Raw genomic sequence first — 19,152 nt, 5'->3', positions numbered from 1 at the left:
TATACAGCAGAATGCAGATAGAACAGAGCATGGGACATACAATTCTCCCCCAAGGAGTTCAGTCACAAAGGTAATAAACATTTTTTTTAACAAGCATCATCAGCATGGAAGCATGTCCTCTGGAATGGTGGCCGAAGCACAAAGGGGCATATGACTAGCATATCTGGCATGTAAATACCTTGCAATGCCAGCTACAAAAGTGCTATGGAAATACCTGTTCTCACTTTCAGGTGATACTGTAAATAAGTAGCAGGCATCATTATCTCCCAGAAATGTAAAGAAACTTGTTTCTCTTAGCGATTGGCTGCACAAGAAGTAGGACTGAGTGCACTTGTAGGCTCTAAAGTTTTACATTGTTTGGGTTTTGGGTGCAGTTATGTAACAAAACAAAAACAAATCTACATTTGTAAGTTGTGCTTTCACCATTAAGAGATTGCATAAGGTGAATTGAAAAATACTAGTACCATAGCGCAATTTTTTTTTTCATCATTTTTACAGTGCAAATATTTGTAATAAAACCAATATAAAGTGAGCACTGTAAACTTTGCAGTCCATGTTGGAACTAAAATCAGTGTATTTGAAAATGTAGAAAAACATCCAAAATATTGAAGACATTTCAATTGCTATTCTATTGTTTAATAGCACAATTATTTTTAACTGTAAAGTAAGTGAACTGCGATTAATCGACGCCCTAATAATTTAGTATTTCCACAGTAAGGGATATAGGTGTTTCAAATGACAAAGTACTACTATTTCGTTTAGAAAGCGTGTCTGTGTCTTTACAAGATGAGCCTGAGCATCAAGTTTTTGGTGTGGGAATTTCCTTACTTTTGAGACCACCTTTCATTGCCCTGATGTGGGCAGCCGATGTGAAAGCAATGGATATACTTTGAGGCACCACTGTGGCCGGGATTCCAGCTGAGCTAATCTGCACTGCTGGAGCTGGTAATACTGAGTTCTGGTGCACTTAATGCTTTCTTCTTGCTGTTCTGAACCCTTCCCATGCCAAGACTTCCTGCTGGCCCATGTTCACAAATATTAGTGTGCAGGCTGTGCCAGGTATAATCATCTCTCACAGACATTCCCTCTTATTATGCCTCAGAGTTGTCATGAACCGTAACAAACTTAAAACCGACCTTTCCAAGCAGTCAAGTATACCCAGCATCACAGAGGCCAACCAATGGAGATTGCTCAAGCTGCTTGAATTGTGACAGCCTTAAACAAAACCAAACCAAACCAGGGGTGGAGAGCAGTCAGTTTTCCAGAAGTGAAATCCTTGGGTTTTCCAATTGCCAAAGCTCATTAACAGCTTGGTTTACTCCCCCTCCACCACTCTTAAAATGTATTATTCTCTACCAGTGTGTGATGAGAAGATGCGTGTCAAAACTGGGTTTTATAAAAGTAAAGTAGCTACCCCTTTAACCAGGGAGAGAAACTGCACAATTAGCCAAGCATTATGCCGCCAACCAACCCAGTATGGTTGTGTTGGTGGGGTTGACAGGAAACAAAAACACATTATCCATTTTTCCTTAAAATGCTTTATATTTTAACTTGTTTCTGAAGAGGTCAGACAGTGACAGGAATTCCATGTTTTCAAAGAAAACCCAATAGCAATGTACCCTGAACTACTCAAAATATTGTAACAATACAATTGAACAGTTCAGAAGACTGAAAATGAGTCTTATTGACTGTATCACATCTAATCGTGGTCACCAATGATCTAAGTCACCATCTGATTAGCTACCTGGTGTTTTCTGTAATACGCACCCCTGTGTAGTGGGTCACTCTTGGCACTCTTATTGGCACTCAGAGGTGCCCAGGAATGGGCAGGCACTACGCATTCCCCAAGTTGGTCCCTCCAGGTCAGGCCTGAGGCACATTGGCAGGGAATTGTGTTGCCCCTACTGCATTCGTTTTGGGATCAAATGGATCATCAGTCTCTAAGAAAGATAATCTGGCATCATTTGCGAGAACTACATTCGTTTATACAAATATAAATAAAGCAGGACGTGACAGAAATTGTTGGGAGTCCTTGCTGCAGAGACCACATGAACTTAAGCTGGCAGAGTCAAATGCAAATATAGATTCAGGGCCAATCCAGCCCTTGACATAAGTGGATGCAGTGCCACTTCACAGGGGCCACAGCAGCTTATATAAGCAGATGAGTTTTTCCCTCAATATCTCATTTACTATACAGTTTTTAAAGTAACTTGGGAGTCACCTTACCATCAATTTGATAAAAGCTGATATTGAAGAATTAAAGTCTTTATGCTAAATTAATCAATTTCTTTATAGGAACCCAGCCCAGTCCTTATCAGCAAGAGAATTACAAGTCTGTTACAAGAACAGATTATGGCAGGGCGCATTATATGGTCTACACAAAACCCAGCAATTAAGAACAATTGTCTTTATCAGCAATTCCACTGGGGAAAAGTTATTTCGGAGTTCTCATAAGAGAAACAATGCTAGAGCGTCACTCACATTGGAAAATGTACTCAACCTGTCTACTGATTAAACAAACAAAAAAAGAAATAGTGACTGTGGTAGTGGCAGCATCTCTGGCTTTTCCCAAAAAAGCTGCAACAGAAAGAATGCCATTTTTCATGTGTAGTCGAGCCAGGGAATGGGCTCTTTGCGGAGTTCAGCGGTAATATAACTGAATGTTTGAGCTTTATGATAAAAACAGCCACTCGATCAGCAAGGATCCCGCACTTCTTCGAATATTATTTTCTACAGCCTGTATCACTCATGGATGACATTTGAGCTGTCACTATCCCCATATTTCCCAGCCTGATTTCACTGGTAGATCCCAGGTGATTGTTATTGAGCTGAGAAAATGACAGCACCACCAGTCATCTATTTGGTCCTGGCTGAGTCTGAAAACTTCCAGATGGGACTGGGAGAACAAGGCAAATATGAAACAAATGTGAAGTCTTTAAAACCGTATGAAATCAGAGTCTGTTTACACTAGCATAGACCATGCATATGTTTCGGTTTAACGAAGGATTTGTTCCCTCTGGCACTTCATCACCCCAGGATACCTGGTCTAATCATATTGGCTTGTACAGTAATGTAGTCACATATTTTTTCTTGTAACGATGAGTGGCGCTGAGTACCATCACTCCATCCTAGGGAAGATGGAAAGCAAATTAGCACAATGTAATGGTTAACTAAACAAATGCTGTGATAAGCTAAGACTCCCTTACCTTGATAGAAAGTGCATAGAGGTGGTTCAGCATGACGTGATTGGGCTCAGGAAGTAGAGCTGGATCGCACTGGAAAGCATATAAAAGGAGACAGAGTGGAAAAACTAAAATTATGGCATATTGTCTTTCACAGGCAACCACTCAACAAATCTTTGTATTGGCTCTCCATCAAAATTCCAATAGAATCAAAGATCACTTAAGGTGGGACCAAGGGTATATACAGGGTTACCTTTCCTCCACTGAGGAATGGGTCTTTTCTCATTTCTTACAGGTCTGCTATGTTCTCAGAAGTTCTGATAATTTTGCAGTGTCTAGATTAGGATTTATGGGTGGGGACACAGTGTTACAATTCTTCCAGTTTTGAAAAAGGATCAGTTAAGAAGATAATTACAAATGGATCAGTTTGGACTTGGGTAATAATGACCTCACCCGCTAGGGGACGCGTCCAAGGTTTGGGATTGTTACAAGCAGCTCCAGTGTATGTCTAATCTCTTAAATACCTGACCCTGACACAAACAGAAAGGTTGTCTACTCACAGAAATGCCAGTGTCCTTATTCAGGATCACCTGCAGCAGGTGTGGTGGAAGAATAGGTGGAGTCTTGAAGCGTTCCTCTGGCTTAGAAACATAGGGATCCTGGTGGTAGGGTCCTGGGGGTGAACTTGATAGCTCTGTTAGGGAGATGTTAAAATATTTAACCTAAAAGATGATAAACTCTTCACAGACACATTAAGCTGTAGTAGTAATTTCACATTGAGAAAGATGTGTATGACAGAAAGTTAACTGCGCTATAAAGTAAATCCTCCAGGAATTATAGAGATGCCACACTTCCCGTACACTCTAGATGAAATCTTTGGTTTCCCGGGACACATTTCCTGCAGGGCCAGAAACAAACTAAAAAATACAACCGTCACCCAGGACAGGGCACTTACAAGCTGCAGCTACACAGCACAGTAGGAAGTTTTGTCACATCATTTCAGAAATTAGTTCCTGTTCATAACATAAGGTTAATCTTGAAACTGGCCTGCTCATCAGCAAGGTACTACTCCAACAGCACACAAATATGGGAACACTACTAGCTGACAGAATGCAAAGGGAATCCAAATTTCAGAATCTGGTTACAGAATTTTGGAAGTTTTGTGAAGCTCAAGCACAAAGATCTTTAGCAAGGAGCCCAAGAGATGATTTTAAAGACTCCAGAGTCTGCCTACTGGAGACCAGCTGAGTAGGGTCAATCAGCAGGCAGAACTTCAAGGGTTGGTCCTGAAGCTTTATTTATTGGGGGGCGTGATTTCCTTGCCCAGTATTTCTGTAGCACACATTCAGTACTAAATGCTACTGCAGATTATTTGCTTTTATGCTAGTTTTTGGCAGTCTTGGCAAATAGTGGAATAAAATTCCCTTCTTGGTGACAAAATATTACTGAAATTATTTACTGTATACGAAAGAGGCCAAGCTTGCAAATAGAATCCTCCAGGTACCCAGAACGCTGCCATGGCATTCCCCACATGTACACAACAATCTTGAAAAAAGGGGTCAGTCTCCATGACCTTCAAACTGCTGTCAAGGTGGTCAACCTCAGTATCAGTTTTGAGGTAGCTACTGATTCCCCAGGGAGTGGTCTGAAATCACCATTTCATGTCACACATTCAAAAGACAATGACTTACTACTGATCTAGATGGGGTCTGATCAGTGACCTGTGCTCTGCTACACACTCTCATTCCAGCTTCTCTCCTTTTACATTTCATGATCCCTGCACATATCCCCAAAAGATCAGGTATAAAAAGTGAGATTCTTCTACTTTGGGGATTTAACTCAAGACCAGGAATTAAATGTAGAGGGTATTTACATAACTTCAAGCATGTGGTATAAGATTACAAATGGATTCATACCAGACATATCTGAGCATTTTTGGGAGTCCACCATTAAAGCATCAAATACTTCAAAATCAGTTTTCTTCACCTGAATGATGTTGTTAACCGTACCAAGCTGGCTGGTTACTACTGGCTGGGAAGAAACAGAGGCAAAAAGTCACAATTCAGAAGGTATGCAGGGTTATTAATATTCTACAGACTTGAAAAACCAATGTCCCACATTCCTCATCACCTACTTGTTGTTTAGCCTCTGGTTATTTAACAGACAGCCAGCATTACTAGCTTCAGATTGGTACAGTTACCTAGGCCAGCTGGGGCTGGGAACATTTCACCAGATCAAACCACCAATTGCAATTGTTAGCAAAGGCCATTTCTTTTAGGTTAGCGTGGAAGCCAACTAATTTCTCCCATTCATGTGCATGAATCATCTTGTAAACCTGCAGGATGACATAAAAATGTTACCTCCGAAGGATCATGCGTCCACTGACCATCCACATAGAACTTGTACTGGTGCTCTCCTTCTGGAAGATCCAGAATTGCTACAAAGTTATTGTGGCTGTGATTTCAGAAAAATACACAAACAATTAACCTTTTATTCTGAAAAATCTGTTCATCTACAGACTCGCTACAATGATTGTACGATAAAAAATGCAAAGATCTCAAATAGAATCTCAGAAAATTCCTGAAGGGAATGACCCTTTTAAAACAGCATATGAGGCAATCCAATGCAATAATCTAAATGTACAGAAACAAGCTAAAGCTAACGGAGTACCTCCTCAGTGACAGCTGAGCCCCATCTCTTCATAGGCACAACTGCATATGTTTTACATTAACACTGATCACCAGAAAATCCAGGCTCCTCGTGTCAAAGAGTTAATGTTGCGTTTCTGAAAAGCCATTCGTCTTGCATCTTTGTTACCCAATACAACATGAGAGCACACTAGTTTTGGCCCCTCAGCCAGAGCTTCACATACAAGATAAAGATATATTGGAGTGAACGTTTTTTCAGTATCTTCCATCACAAATCTCGCCTGTCAAATGAACAAGAACTGCGAAAATGAAAGCAGTAACTGCCAGAAAAACTGCTCTGAGTAGATGCAGTTTGATCAGATTGTCATTTCTGTGCTATGAGCTCCCTGCCTGTTTTGAGGTCTTCACAGTAGGAGACAAAGCTACTTTTCTCCCCCACACCGTTATTATGTCTTTGTACTTTTGCTAGGAGAGGTCTAGAGTTGTCAGACGAGAAATCTGAGACTAGACAAACTCTACAGACCACCATGCCAAAACTACCTCCCTCGCCTATTGATCTGACCATGGCATCCAGTTCTTTGAATCCTTCCACTACCTCCCCTTGAAGCACTGCATCATGTCTGCCCCTCCAAAGCCCCTTATAATGCCATTCTGGACATGTGTCTTGGGCCTTGCTTCCTACTACATTCCCCGCTCAATCTGTCCAGTCTGAAAATTATCCTAGTATTGATGCTCCATTGGTCCCCTTTTCCCTACTCCTGTCTCCATAATTTCTCCCATGCTGTTTACGCATGGAATGCCCTTCTCAAACCCACCAAGGCATCACCCTCTTTATTAAAGTCCCTAAAAAACACTTTGGGGCAATGTAGCTAAAAACACTTGTGGCTTTCCCAGTGTGTCCCATCTTCTACATCTACCTTCAGGCAGTAAACCTTGCATGGCAGGGACTGTGTGTGCATCTTTTCCACAGTGCCAAGCAAATTACTATTTCCATGGGACAATTTTCACCTCCAGCAGTCAGACTGTCCCACCATTCAAATACTGACAGAACAATACACTAAGATTTCTCCCCTTAAGAGCTCTCAAAGCTAACAGAGGTGTGCAATAATCTTAGTGTAACAATAACATGACCCTAATTGCTTCCAACTTTAGATAGAATGCCAGTGATGGAATGTAACAAGTTTGTTACCTTCTTGTAAGAGGAAGTTTACTCCAGTTGTTGAAGGAACCTGACAGATAAACCTCTTTCCCTCCCGCAGTCCAGCGAAACACTGTTGGCCGATTTTGAACAGGGACTTTTTCACTCACTTCCAGATCTTGCTGCCAAGCTAGAAATTCCTCTCTCGCGCGCGGAGCCTAGAAGCACAAAACTTTACTCAACAGAAGTTCTACGTTGGCTCCTTTGCCCTGTGAAAGGAGAGGTAAGCTTAGAGAAGGGTAACATTTGACTAAAGGTATCCTCAACCCTATGTGTGTTCTTACACATTCCCATAAATTGGAAACAAATGCAGGTAGCCACTGTTACATCAGAGACAGAAGTCAGTATCTCAACAGTTTGCAAGCTAGTTTGTAAATATTTTTAAATAACCCGTAAGTTGAAAGATTAGTAGCCTTCCAAATTGGCAGAAGATATTAAAACAGAATGCAAAACAATTAAACCAGAGAAGTAACTATCATTGAGGGGGGAGAAGCATACAAAGTAGCTGCATATATTTAAACTGAGGGGTAAAAAATAATTAAAAAGGAATTTCTTGTATAAGGCATTTGTTAGACCCCACAAAATGTCTTCCATAGAGAACTTGCAACTGGACCACAGGTACAGCTTAATGCAAGATATGATGAATTAAGTTGGAAGACAGTGAGCTAAACATTCTTATTACATCCAACAAGGGGGACAGACCAAAATTAGGATCATAAGAAACTACTACTAAATAGGGAACTCTGACAGAACTTTTACAATGGAAAGAATCGTCATCTGGAATGTTACTGAGCATGGTGATTAAAAAAGCTTAAAAGGAGCTTAGAAGATATAGCAAAGGAAAGTGGTGTACTAATACACAACATTGGGCAAGGGCTTAGAGCCAATTATTTTATTAGTTTTCCTACAATTTTCGTTAAAGACGTAGTATTTCATTCACAGAAATCTGCTAAAAGGTTAGAAGAACAAAGAAATACGGTTTTCTTCCCTTAGAGAGAGAAAGTCAGCAGTACTTCAAGTTTCTAAAACTGAGTTTATACAGAAAATTGGCTAAAATATCACTAATATCACTTCCAAAAATACAGCTTGATAGAATGTCTAAGCTACGAGGTGCCAGTGTCAGGGGTTATGACGGAAGGAGCTGCCATAACTTATGATACCTTTATTTCCTCAGAATGGAACAAGTCTGCATCTTCAGGACTATCCATCAAGATTTTTGGTCTATCACCTTCTTTTGTACTAATGGCTCCACCAGAATTGTCTCTTCGGGGCGTCTTATGGCCCCCATGACGCTCCATACCAGCTCGCTCACTGCTTGTGTTCCCCATTTTAAGTACCTGAAAAGAAAAGAAATAGCCTTAGCCAGCGTGACACACATATATTAGTGAAATTTGAGCTCTGCCATTTTGCTTTTAGAAGAGACTACAGAAATAAACCCATGGCAAAACAGACAGTGAGAAACCAGACACGCCCAGTAATACAAAGACAGCCATAAAAACTGTAGAAAGATATTCCTACTCCTTTCATGCATACACAGTACTGACAGAAAGAATAGTAATTAGTAGACCATAACAGCTTGACTTGTATTATAAGCGACACTGGAGGAATGGCGCGAACAGACAGATACCCCCTGACCCAACTCCACACCCTTAGCACGGACCAGTGGATAGGACACTAAGCAAGGAATTAGGAATAAGAGCCGAGTCTTCTGACTTACGGAGCTGGAGAAAAATCATTCAATTACTCTATCCTACAAACATCTTTAAGATATACTATACCTAAAACAAGCTTGCTCCTAAGGCAAAAGGAGTAACTATAAGGAAAGCTTGCATATAGCCCTGTTTATTTTGTGTTACAAAGTAAATCCTGGCAACTCTGAAGCCTTAGCATGCAGGTAGTTGTCACAAAAGCACAATCTCTCCTGTGGTCCTTCAGAGATGCTCATCATAAGATAAGGTCCTCTATGGTACCACTCAAAAGATGATGAGGAGCTAATATCAGGGTGCTTAGTACTGGAGCCCCAAAACCAACATCTCTACAACTTGAGCTAAAGGAAGATTTCTTTATTTATCTGTTAACGAAGCCTTAATGTCCTTTCTATGCAGAAGCTAGCCAATAAAGGCACACACATTCACACATATATATAATGACACCAACTGCAGTCAACAGCAAAAAAAGAAAACCCACACAAATATTGATGTCAGTAAGAACTTGTCTGGGCTCAAAACTACCCACAAAAATATCAATAATTTTACTTAATTAACATGTTCTTCAAATATAGCCAGTGCAGTAGTTTTCAGAAAGATCTACCTACTACAAGAAAGCTTATAAGGGTGATAAGCTCTTTTTGAGAATGAGGGAGACAGATGTTTGAAGTTGGTGCATTTGTCTAATCAATGTTTATTTTTAAAACTAACAAAAGCAGCCTGAGGAATTTACCCAGAGTGAAAGAGGGAAGAGGATAATTTCATCCTCAGTTTACTTATCAGTTTCATTAATTATTGGATTGTTTTTTTTAAACATCTCATTCCAAGTGTAACAGGTGTCAAGTCTATTAAACCTCAGGTCAGGGTTTCATGGATCCCACCAACATACCAAGCCAGCCCCAGACGTGGGGTAAAATTTTCATAAGGGCTTCTGGGACTTCTGTTTCTCAGTTCTATTGGCTTTCAGTGAGACTAAGGCCTCGGCTACACTAGCGGGGTGGCTCAAACTAAGATATGCAACTTGAGCTACTCTATTCCCATAGCTGAAGTCGAAATATCTTAGTTCAACTTACCTGGCTGTTCTCACAGCGGTGAGTCGACTTCGCTTACTCCTCCTGCCAAGTTGGAGCACCAGCGTCCATTCGCGGATTGCTCCCTGATACATTGAACACTACCCATCGATCCGATGGATAGTATAGACTTACCCTTAGGCCCCAGACAAACAGAGGGTCTTAAGCATTGCAATGCCTACCTTTGAGGCATGAAGAAAATAACTGAAATCCATAAATCGTGGATTAGGCGTCTTTGCTCCCTTTACAATGAATGGGGAGAGAGACGACTATGCTAGTAAATGGGAGATACTGATGAGAGGGGTGTGTCCAAAGCCCCACCAAAGTCTGGGCTACATGAAGCCGCCTATTGCTACTTGCCATCCACATTTTGATTAATATTCAGATATCTATTGGAATGACAGTTAAATATCTAATAGCATACTGCACAAGTGCTGCCTTTTCTATTGCTGGTAACAAGCATGAGAGTCTAGATTTAACCCTCAATTTAAGAGTCACTAAGAGTTATTTACTGAGTCAGTTTTCTCTTATGAAAATTTATAACTGAAAGTCCTTATAATACTCAAACAATTCATTGATACACCATTTTAAGAACTTCTTCCAATCTCCCTTTTAGCAATCCTGTGAAGTTACAATATCCAGTCTCAAGTATTTCAGATAAAAATTCCAAAATCTGCCAATTCACCAATCCAATTACTAATTGTAATATTGGTAGGAACCCTTCCCATCCCATCTATCCCATATACAAACCATCAATATACAGAAACACTGAAGTTGTATAAAAAAATTAAATACTTGATAATTACTATTAATCTGTTTAAAACATGAGTGTTGCCACATTAGGACAAACTTTCTAAGTAATTAACTTATTATTTCAAGTCTCAATTACTATTTCTTTTATTTCACAATAGCCAATCATTTCTGCATGTTAAGTGTTCATAGTGTTATTTTTTCTAAAGCTCAAGGAACAAACCCTGATGAGACCCCAGCAGAACATGCCTGGAAGATGCCCATTAATTATCCCATAGTCTCAGCAGTCCTCAAACTTTAGCAACCTAAGGAACCCCCCAAGCTCCCTGCTCAGCCCCCACTCCACACCTTCCCCCAAGACCCCACCCCACCCCACCTCATCCCCCACCCCACCTCTGAGCCAGTGGTGTAGCCAGCATGGGATATTTGAGTGACCCCCAACTTCAGGTGGGTGGGCAATTATGGGAGGGCAGGAGGGCCTGCCTCCCTCCACCCTGTGCAGCTGGCCTTGCGGTGGGCGACAGATGGAGCCTCTAGCCAGGGGCTCCCTGGGCACTCACCCAGCTCCAGGAGGAGACGCTGCTCTCAAGCGTGCATGGCTGCTAGCTCCCTTCCAGGTCCCACCACCCCACGCATGGGCCTACTGCCCCGGGGCAGCGGGCCTACCTTTTTTTAAGTTTTCTGCTACTGCTGGGCGCCTGCTCACTTCCTCCCAGTGGCAGATTAGCCACTAGGCCAACCTGGGGCCCCAGAAAAATGGGCACTCCCAGGTCCTATCCACTCCACCCGGTGCTCCAGCCTGGGACTAGGATGCAGGGGTTTGCCCCACTCCACCGCCCTGGTGCTCCAACCAAGGCATGGGGCCTTGTCCCACTCCATCCACCCCACTGGCGCTCCAGCTGGGGTACCGGGGTGTGTCCCGGCAGAAGCGCCAGGTGGGTGGAGTGGAGCAAGCCCTGACACCCCAGCACCACTCTCCGGCAGGAATACCAGGCAGGCGGAGTGGGACAAGCCCCCATGCCCTGACCCCTAGCAGCAAAGAACAAGATTCCAGCCTTGGTGACAGGTTGTTTCTGTAGAGTAAAAAATCACGAGTCAGTTTCACGCTGCCCCTTCAGTCTTCTGGGATAGAACCACAGAAACACAGACTTGGACGGGGCCCCCACAGGTCATCTGGGCAAGCCCCCGACACTGAAGCTGAGCCATGTATACCTAGATCATCGCTGACAGGTGGTTTTCTACGGCCCCAAGCCATCCCCTCCCTCAAGAACCGATGCACCATTAGCAGCGGCCGCAAAAGGTTCCCCTGCCCTGTGCCTCCACCAGGCCCCGCACAGGCGGCTCTCGGGGGGAGATCCCAGGCCCGAGCCCGGGTTCGCCAGGAACTCAGCCCCGAACCCAGGCTCCTCTCGGGCACGCGGGTCACGGCACCGCCTGGGCCGGGATAGCGGCTGTAAGAGGGGGCCCAGGCCAGGCCAGGCCAGGCCAGGCCGCTCCTCCTTCCCCCCACCCTTCTCCCTGCGCTTTCCACGGGCCGCCGGGACAGGGCGGAGCCTCCCCGCCCATCGCCTCAAGGTCGCCGGGCCGGGCGCTTGGCACCGCCTCTCAAGGCCGCTGCCCCCGGGCACAGACCCTCCGCTTCACGGCGATACCCAGCGGGCACGGGCTGGAGCGACGGGACCCGCCACCCGCAGCTCACCGGCTGCCGCCCCCGCGTCTTCCTCAGAAACGCCTTCGGAATCCTGCCCGCTCCGTCCTCCCGCCCGGGCTACTTCCGCTTCCGGCGGCGCCTGTCCCCCGGCGGCGCGCTTCCGCTACAACCGTTCCCGCCGCCCGCGGAGCAACACTCGAACGTGCCCCCAGGGCTTCACTTCCGGTCACTAGCGCCGCCTTCCCCTGCACTTCCGGTCAGTCTGCGCCCCTCGTCCCTGCACTTCCGGCTGTTGTCGGGGCGCTCGGGCAGGGCTCGGGGCGGGACTCAGGCGTGGGGGAGAGACCGTCATCCGCCCCTTGGGCGGGGCAGCCCCCGGGCCGCACGAGCGGGTCCCGCCCCAGTGTTTGCGGTTCAAGGGACGCCCCTTATTGGGAGCCTCAGGACCCACCCCCGCTCCGCTCCCACGTCGCGTCACAAACGTGCCGCGACACAGCAAACGGCAGCGTGCGGTGGCCAGGGCGGAAGATGATACGTGGGGTGGGGGCGTTCGCCAAGCCTCTGCCCCTCGGCACCAGGGCTTGCAGCCTAGTGCGCCGCTTTTCATAATCGGGTTCCTCCTTGTGCCTCTGCTCTGATCAGCTGTGCAACAGCTATCAAGGTTGCCATGTAAATTGTCAGCAGTAGGCTTCAGGGTTAACGCATCCCTGGAGATGAGTAGGAGCACTTGACGTGCTCAGAGCTATTGGCAATGCGTTCCCCAGGAGTTAGGGGGCCTGGCTGACATTACACCAGTGGCTGGTATGTTTTATGCAGGGCCATAAGCGTGCTGGCCATGTATTATAAATCATCCTCCCATTTCCTGACCGGCATGTCCACAACCAGGATTCTCCCATGTGCCGAAATATAATTTTGTCCCATAAATCCCGTGTTTGGAAGCCAGTTCTCTTACAGCTGTTAAGGCTGGAGATGTGGGAAGCAGGAGATTATCTGAAATAGTGCTGAAAGAGTCCGGCAGAGCTTTTCCACCCACTAGCTTTTTACAGCAATAGAATTACTCCCTTTCCTTTTAAATACAGTCGTGGGCCCGCCTCTGTGATTTTTCTTATTTTCCCAACTCTCTGCAGCAGTGATGAAAAGAATTTGCCTGGCACAGGGCACAGCATATAACTCCTGCCTCCCCCTCTCCCCTCCTGCCAGCCTCCTGTGCTGGTGCAAAAGGGAACCCTCCCTCACCTCAGCATACTCGCCTGAACATTCATTTTCTCATTGCTAGACCTGATTTAAAGCAGAATGGAAATTACTTCAGATTCTTGCATAACAGATTCCTATATTTGTAGGGTCACACATATGTTCCTTTTAAAAATTTAATTAGCAAGAAGATCCAAAATGCCAATTGTAATTAAAAATGTTCCTGGTGAGAAGTCTCTCACTTTCCAAATTGTCAGATGTCCGGGCTCAGTCAAATGGCAGCAGGTAATTTTGCAAAGGCTTCAGGGCTTAATCCTGCCCTCATTGAGGGAAACAATGTAACTTGCACTCACTTAATTGGGAGCAAGATCGGGTGTAGTTTTTGTAGGGCCAGAAAAGCTATGAAGCCAGTTTTCCAGGGCACAAAGGCAGCTTTGTGCTGCTCTGCTCTGAAACCAGTGTACGTGGCTATGGAAGGCTTAACCCTAGCATTAGGGGAACCCTGAGTGGCACAGAGCTACTACAGCAGCTCTTACACCCTTTTCTTGGCTGTTGGTGTCAGAGGTGTGGCCAGGGAAACAGGGACATGGCTGAGGCATCCTTAGAGACTTCCGAAGTGGGTCACATGGAAAGAAGTGTCACCATAGCAAAGAGAAAGTCAGCTGAGAGGCACTGCCCACACATCTCACAAACATGAGTCACTCAAACCCCAAATCAGCGGATATACTGACATTAATATGTGATATGAAATAGACCTTTATTTGATTTTACTTTCTTGGATTCATGATCCATCAGGTTCTTCCAGGTCAGGGCTGTGCCACACTGACACAGGAGCTGTGTGGAAGCTTGCCAGGGCCACCACTCAGTTAGTTTTTTGTTTGTATGGATATACCTGAGTCAAAACCCCACACTCAGACACGCTCAGAGCTTGGATCCAGATCTGAATTTTCTAGCTCAGGCCCAGCCACCACAGCTGGCATTAATTGCTCCCCTTCATTGACAGTCTCAACAGAGAGACAAAGGGCTGAACAGGCCCTGGATATTAAATTAACCCTCTTACCCAATCCCTCCAAGTCAGGATTATGGCTCATTGTTGCTGTCTGTTCTGAGCATAAACAGAAGACAGGTGTCTCCAGCATTTCTTACAGCAGCACTAACATCCCATAAAAACATTACAAAAAACTTGTAGGCTACTTAGTTCATCACGCTTTCTGCTTTGCTTTTCTTAACCCTAGCTAGTGCTCCTCTGTGACTTTTTACATTCTTTAACTATTCAGGTTCCCCCACTCTAGATTCTTCTCCTTCATAGTCCAACTTAACTCCTCTTTCCTCTGTCAAGTTAAAAAAATAAAATCACCTCTTTTTGGAATCCATAGCAAATTAAACATCTGATCCTGTGCTTGTATGTGTTCTGGCTGGGTCTGAGTGAGACTTCCTAGTTATTCCACATGCCTGCTTTCAAGGTATTCAAAGCCTGCAAGCCTTGGACTGTGTGACCCTAAAGCAGCCCAGTGTCAGAGAGAAAGAGGCTCATTGGTACCAGGCATAGCTGCTGACTCTGAGGGTGCTCCAGGGCTCAAGCACCCACTGAAGAAAAAAATAGGGGGTTCTCAGCACCCACGAGCCACCAGTAAATGGCAGGAGCATGTCCGTGGTGCACAGGGAAACTGGAAGGTGGAAAGAACCCACTGGCAAAAACAAAAATCAGTGCCTGTGGTACCAGGTAATGAGTTTCAGCTGGCCTGACCAATGGAGTGTACCCAATGCAGTATGGTTATAATCTGTATCCAAAAGGTGTCATGCAGTAAGTCATTGAAAAACTAATAATTCACTGATCATTAATATTCTTGCATGATTAAGAGTTATGGATATATGATGCAAATATGACTAAAATGTATTTAAACCAGGCATGTCACAGGGAGTTGGTAAACAGGTCTGCCCTAGACAAAGGAATGTGCGTGTGCCTCTCTGACCAGCCTGGTCATCAGCCAGAGACAATGAAGGCCTATTTACATATAAAGATAAACAAAGCTATGGAGCAGGGGAGAAGACGGATGCATGGTGTCTACTCTCCAGCAGAGAGAGAAACTTTATCTGGGCTATAAAGACGGGGATGGAACCTCAAGTGATAAGCAATTGAATCAGTTGATTGCATACAATGTCACTGTATTATAAAAGTATAATGAGTGAGGTGTTTGATGAAAGTTTATGACACACTGGTGATTAACATCATCGTGACATGTAAAAAAATAATAGCTTGGAAGCATGGTTTGGTGGTTTAATCCTGGGATTAGGAACCAGGGGAAGAAAGTCACCAGTCTGTCCTCAGAATGACGTACTGAAGAATAAGAGCGATGCCACAGAGAACCCACCTGCCCTTAGAAGGAGAGCAAAGAGAGGTCTAGTTATGGACCACTCATATGCTCTCTAGAATTTGATAGGACAACCTGGTGCAATGGCCATGGCAGTAAGAGCTGCACAAATATCTAACAGAGAGAAAGTGAGATAAAAAATGTCCTGAGTTCTAATCCTCGCTTTAACACCAACTCCCTCTATTGCCTTGAGGAAGAGTTTTAATCTCTCTCTCCCTTAGTTTTCCCATCTGTAAAATAGGGATAGTTGTAAATCATAGAAATGTAGGCCAGGAAGGGACCTTGAGAGGTCATGTAGTCCACACCCTGCACTGAGGCCGTATTAAGTATACCTAGGCTGTCCTTTTCAGATAATGATACTTAGTAAAAATAGGTGAATATTGCACAAACATTTCTTTAAATATAAATTCAGATTTTTAAATAAATTTGCTCTAGGTGTGTTTATGTCCCTTTGTGTTCACTGTCCATTAACATGTATGAGCTAGAGTTTCCCAAATGCTTATGGAAAGCAAATGTTATGCTTGGGCATTCAAGTGCTTACAGAGAACTAATTTTAAATAACTTTCCAGGAGTGATCACACCAGAAACCCTGTTATAACAGTTATACTTGTCCAGTAAGGGAACAAAAACAATACCATGTGACCTAGATGACCAATCATAATTAAGCAACATAGCTTGGATTTCAAATGGCAAACCACAAGCTGAAAGAAATGGCTGAAAAAATTCATTGAATAACAAATCCATTTGAGAAAAACCACGATTCGCATACAGACATTCCACAAGGTGCAAAAAGCAAAATGAATTGAATATTACTCATTAAGTATTATTCACTCAGCTCTTTATCATCTCATAAGTGGTGTGTGAGGTTCAGTTAGGCAATGTTTGTAAAACGTTTTTGAGATAAAGTGTTATATGCGGTACATGTTTTTTTATTATGTCATTAACAAAAAGAAACGGGCAAATCTGTCTCCCTTTACTGCCATCTGTAGCCCATTTGAAGTCAAGGGTAATACTCAGGTGAGTAAAGCAAGCAGGACATGGCCCTATTATTAAAACTGATAAGCAGTGACACATTCAGAAATTAATTTTTAAAAGGATTTTGTTTATTGTCCAGAATAATTATGTTACAATTAGAGCTGGCTGGGAATTTTCTGACAGAGTTTTGTCAGAAAATGCCAATTTATCACCCTGAGATGTTTTTCAGAAATCTCTCTGGTTTGACAAACTTCTGGTGAGCCTCAGGAAGGGTTTCAATGCAAACCTAGGGCCTCCAGCTCTGAGCAGCCCATCCTGCGAACAGCCACTGCCAGAGAGCCTGGGCTTCATGAGTTTGCAGCTTTAGGGTAGCCCCTCCATGTCAGGGCTTCTAGAGCTGCCAGGTTCCCTGCCAAGGAGCAGGAGCCTAGAAACCCAGGGGGCCTCTCAAGCTTGATGTGACAGAGCCAGAAGCCCGGCAGCCCTGGAATCCATGGCTCTAGGCTCCCAGCTAGAACATCAGTTGTGAAACTGACAAGAATATCAGTTTCAGTCAGCAGCTGCTGGGGGCTCTGGGAGCATATTTTGTTTTGGAAACAGCCTCTGTTGGTTCCCATGAACTGGGCTTGAGAGCCCAAGCAGCTGCCCGAGCTGCCATATCCACACTGCTATTTTTAGTGTGCTAGCTCGAGCCAAGCTAGTATGAGTCTGTGTACCTGGGCTGGGAGGCTTGCTCCCAGCTGCAGTGTCGATGTACCTCATGGGGTCCCAGAGCTCAGGCTCCTGAATGTCTACACTGCAATTTTATAGCTCTGCAGCTGGAATCCCACCAGCCCAAGTCAGCTGACCTGGGCCAGCCATGGGTGTTTAATTGCTGTGTAGATGCACCCTAAGTGGCTTGTCGTTAGTGGAATCCTCAGCCCTGAGCTATTCACCCAGGCTCCCCAGACAGTGCATGGGAAGAGTTAGGCACCTAATGAAGGGATTTTCAGAAGCTGGTCAGCTGAATTGGAAGCCACCTGAGCTGGCCAGGAATGACATGCTACACAGACTCATGCTAGCTTGGCTCGAGCTAGCATGCTAAAAATAGCAGTGTGGACATTGCAGCTCGGGCAGCTGCTTGGGCTCTTAAGCCCAGTTCATGGGAACCAATAGAGGATGTTTTGGATGTTTCCAAAACAAAATATTTGCTTGAAAGTGTATGTCACAATATTGCCCTGTGTAATTTTTAATATGTCTTTCTCAGAACAGAATCTCAGTGCTTTGCAGATGAGGGGTGCAATATTGGAGTTCAACATTCCTATCATGTCTGAGTGGGATCCTGCCCTGCTTACTCAGTTCTTCAAGACATGCTGAAGGCGGGGCAGGGAGAAGAAGGGATTTAGGCATCTAAGCTTCTGACCTGGCGCATCTGTCTAGTGGGCCAGAGACACGGGCCTCCCTTCACTTGGATTTCCTCAGCTGCAGACCTTCTCCTGGAACCAGGCACTTAAGCCACATCAGCCACTTAAATAGCTTGTACCCTAGCAGCCCAAACCATCTCCTGTTCACACTCTATATACCTCTCTCACACTCACCCGACATTGCCTGGTGCCCCTGGCTGTCTTTTGTGCTGGTGCTCTGCTGCCCCTCAGCCATCAGTGGCCTGTCTCTGGCCCTCCTGATTGGGAGAGGGCAGGTAACAGGTGTTAGATGTGCTCTGAGCATGCCAATAGGCCCAGGCTCCGCTGGTGAGACAGGCATGTTCCTGCCCAGTCTGAGAATCCTGCTTTGGGGCGCCCGCAGTTTTGGCTTGAGTAAGGTCTCTCAGCAAGTCATTAGCTGTGAGTCGGCACCAGTGCTTAACGGGACTTTGCAAATGCTGACGGGTGGAAATGCAGCACCCGTGGGGTTAGGTGGCAGCTGAGCAGCAGTTTTGAAAATGGCAGTGGAGCCTCAAGGGTGGACTCAGGTGCCTAAAGAGGTGGATGGGTGCCTAAGCACCGTAAAAGGATCCTGGCCAACAGGCCTGATTCTCCTCTTGCTAGTGCAAATTTGGAGTAAGTCCGGTCAAGTCACTGGCTATAAAGAAAAGCAGAATCAGGCCCCAGATCAACAGATGAGGACAGGCTGCATACAGCCAGATAGATACACACTCTATAACAGCACATAGACACAGGCTGTTGACAGGCAGACACTGCGACAGCATACAAGTACAGGCTGTTTCCAGGGATAGAGGCGCACATCCTCCCTCTCTCATCCAGAACAGAACATGAATGCACATGGCCTCCAGAACACATAGGCATGACGAAGTTGCAGAGCCAGGCACATGCAGACCTAGTGAGAGAGCACGTGGGGGAGACAGGCTACCTTCACGGGTCACACACAGACACGGTGTGAACACATGGGGACGGGCGAACTCCAGAGGCA

The 19,152-nt window shown here is 44.9% G+C and overlaps 1 protein-coding gene across 3 annotated transcripts; it reads right to left on the bottom strand.

Moving 5' to 3' along the window:
- Positions 1-1,522: 1,522 nt before the first annotated feature.
- On the bottom strand, positions 1,523-12,540 carry PRKAB1 (protein kinase AMP-activated non-catalytic subunit beta 1). Of its 3 annotated transcripts, none has more exons than XM_050924574.1 (8): positions 12,254-12,540; positions 8,189-8,365; positions 7,020-7,186; positions 5,543-5,636; positions 5,099-5,213; positions 3,743-3,876; positions 3,207-3,275; positions 1,523-3,128 (listed from the first exon to the last, which is right to left on the bottom strand). In XM_050924574.1, exons 2-8 carry the CDS (start codon positions 8,354-8,356, stop codon positions 3,051-3,053), a joined length of 825 nt encoding a protein of 274 aa, XP_050780531.1. In that variant the 5' UTR covers positions 8,357-8,365; positions 12,254-12,540; the 3' UTR covers positions 1,523-3,050. The 3 variants fall into 3 exon arrangements, with proteins under 3 accessions (XP_050780531.1, XP_050780533.1, XP_050780532.1); XM_050924576.1 differs by lacking the exon at positions 12,254-12,540 and adding an exon at positions 11,767-12,024; XM_050924575.1 differs by lacking the exon at positions 12,254-12,540 and adding an exon at positions 9,808-10,062.
- Positions 12,541-19,152: the final 6,612 nt, after the last annotated feature.

This window comes from Gopherus flavomarginatus, chromosome 15 (assembly GCF_025201925.1).
Source record: "Gopherus flavomarginatus isolate rGopFla2 chromosome 15, rGopFla2.mat.asm, whole genome shotgun sequence".
Taxonomy (NCBI): domain Eukaryota; kingdom Metazoa; phylum Chordata; order Testudines; family Testudinidae; genus Gopherus; species Gopherus flavomarginatus.
The sequence above is the reverse complement of the archived record's forward strand: the minus strand, read 5'-3'. Positions and strand labels throughout refer to the sequence as shown.

Bases quoted from the DNA above. Each gene is read 5' to 3' on its own strand.
- PRKAB1 (XM_050924574.1), bottom strand. From the start codon at position 8,356: ATGGGGAACACAAGCAGTGAGCGAGCTGGTATGGAGCGTCATGGGGGC. The intron at 7,187-8,188 runs GTATCATAAGTT...TTGTGCTTCTAG, and splicing joins TCCATTCTGAGGAAATAAAG to GCTCCGCGCGCGAGAGAGGA. The intron at 5,214-5,542 runs GTAACATTTTTA...GTTTCTTCCCAG, and splicing joins GGACGCATGATCCTTCGGAG to CCAGTAGTAACCAGCCAGCT.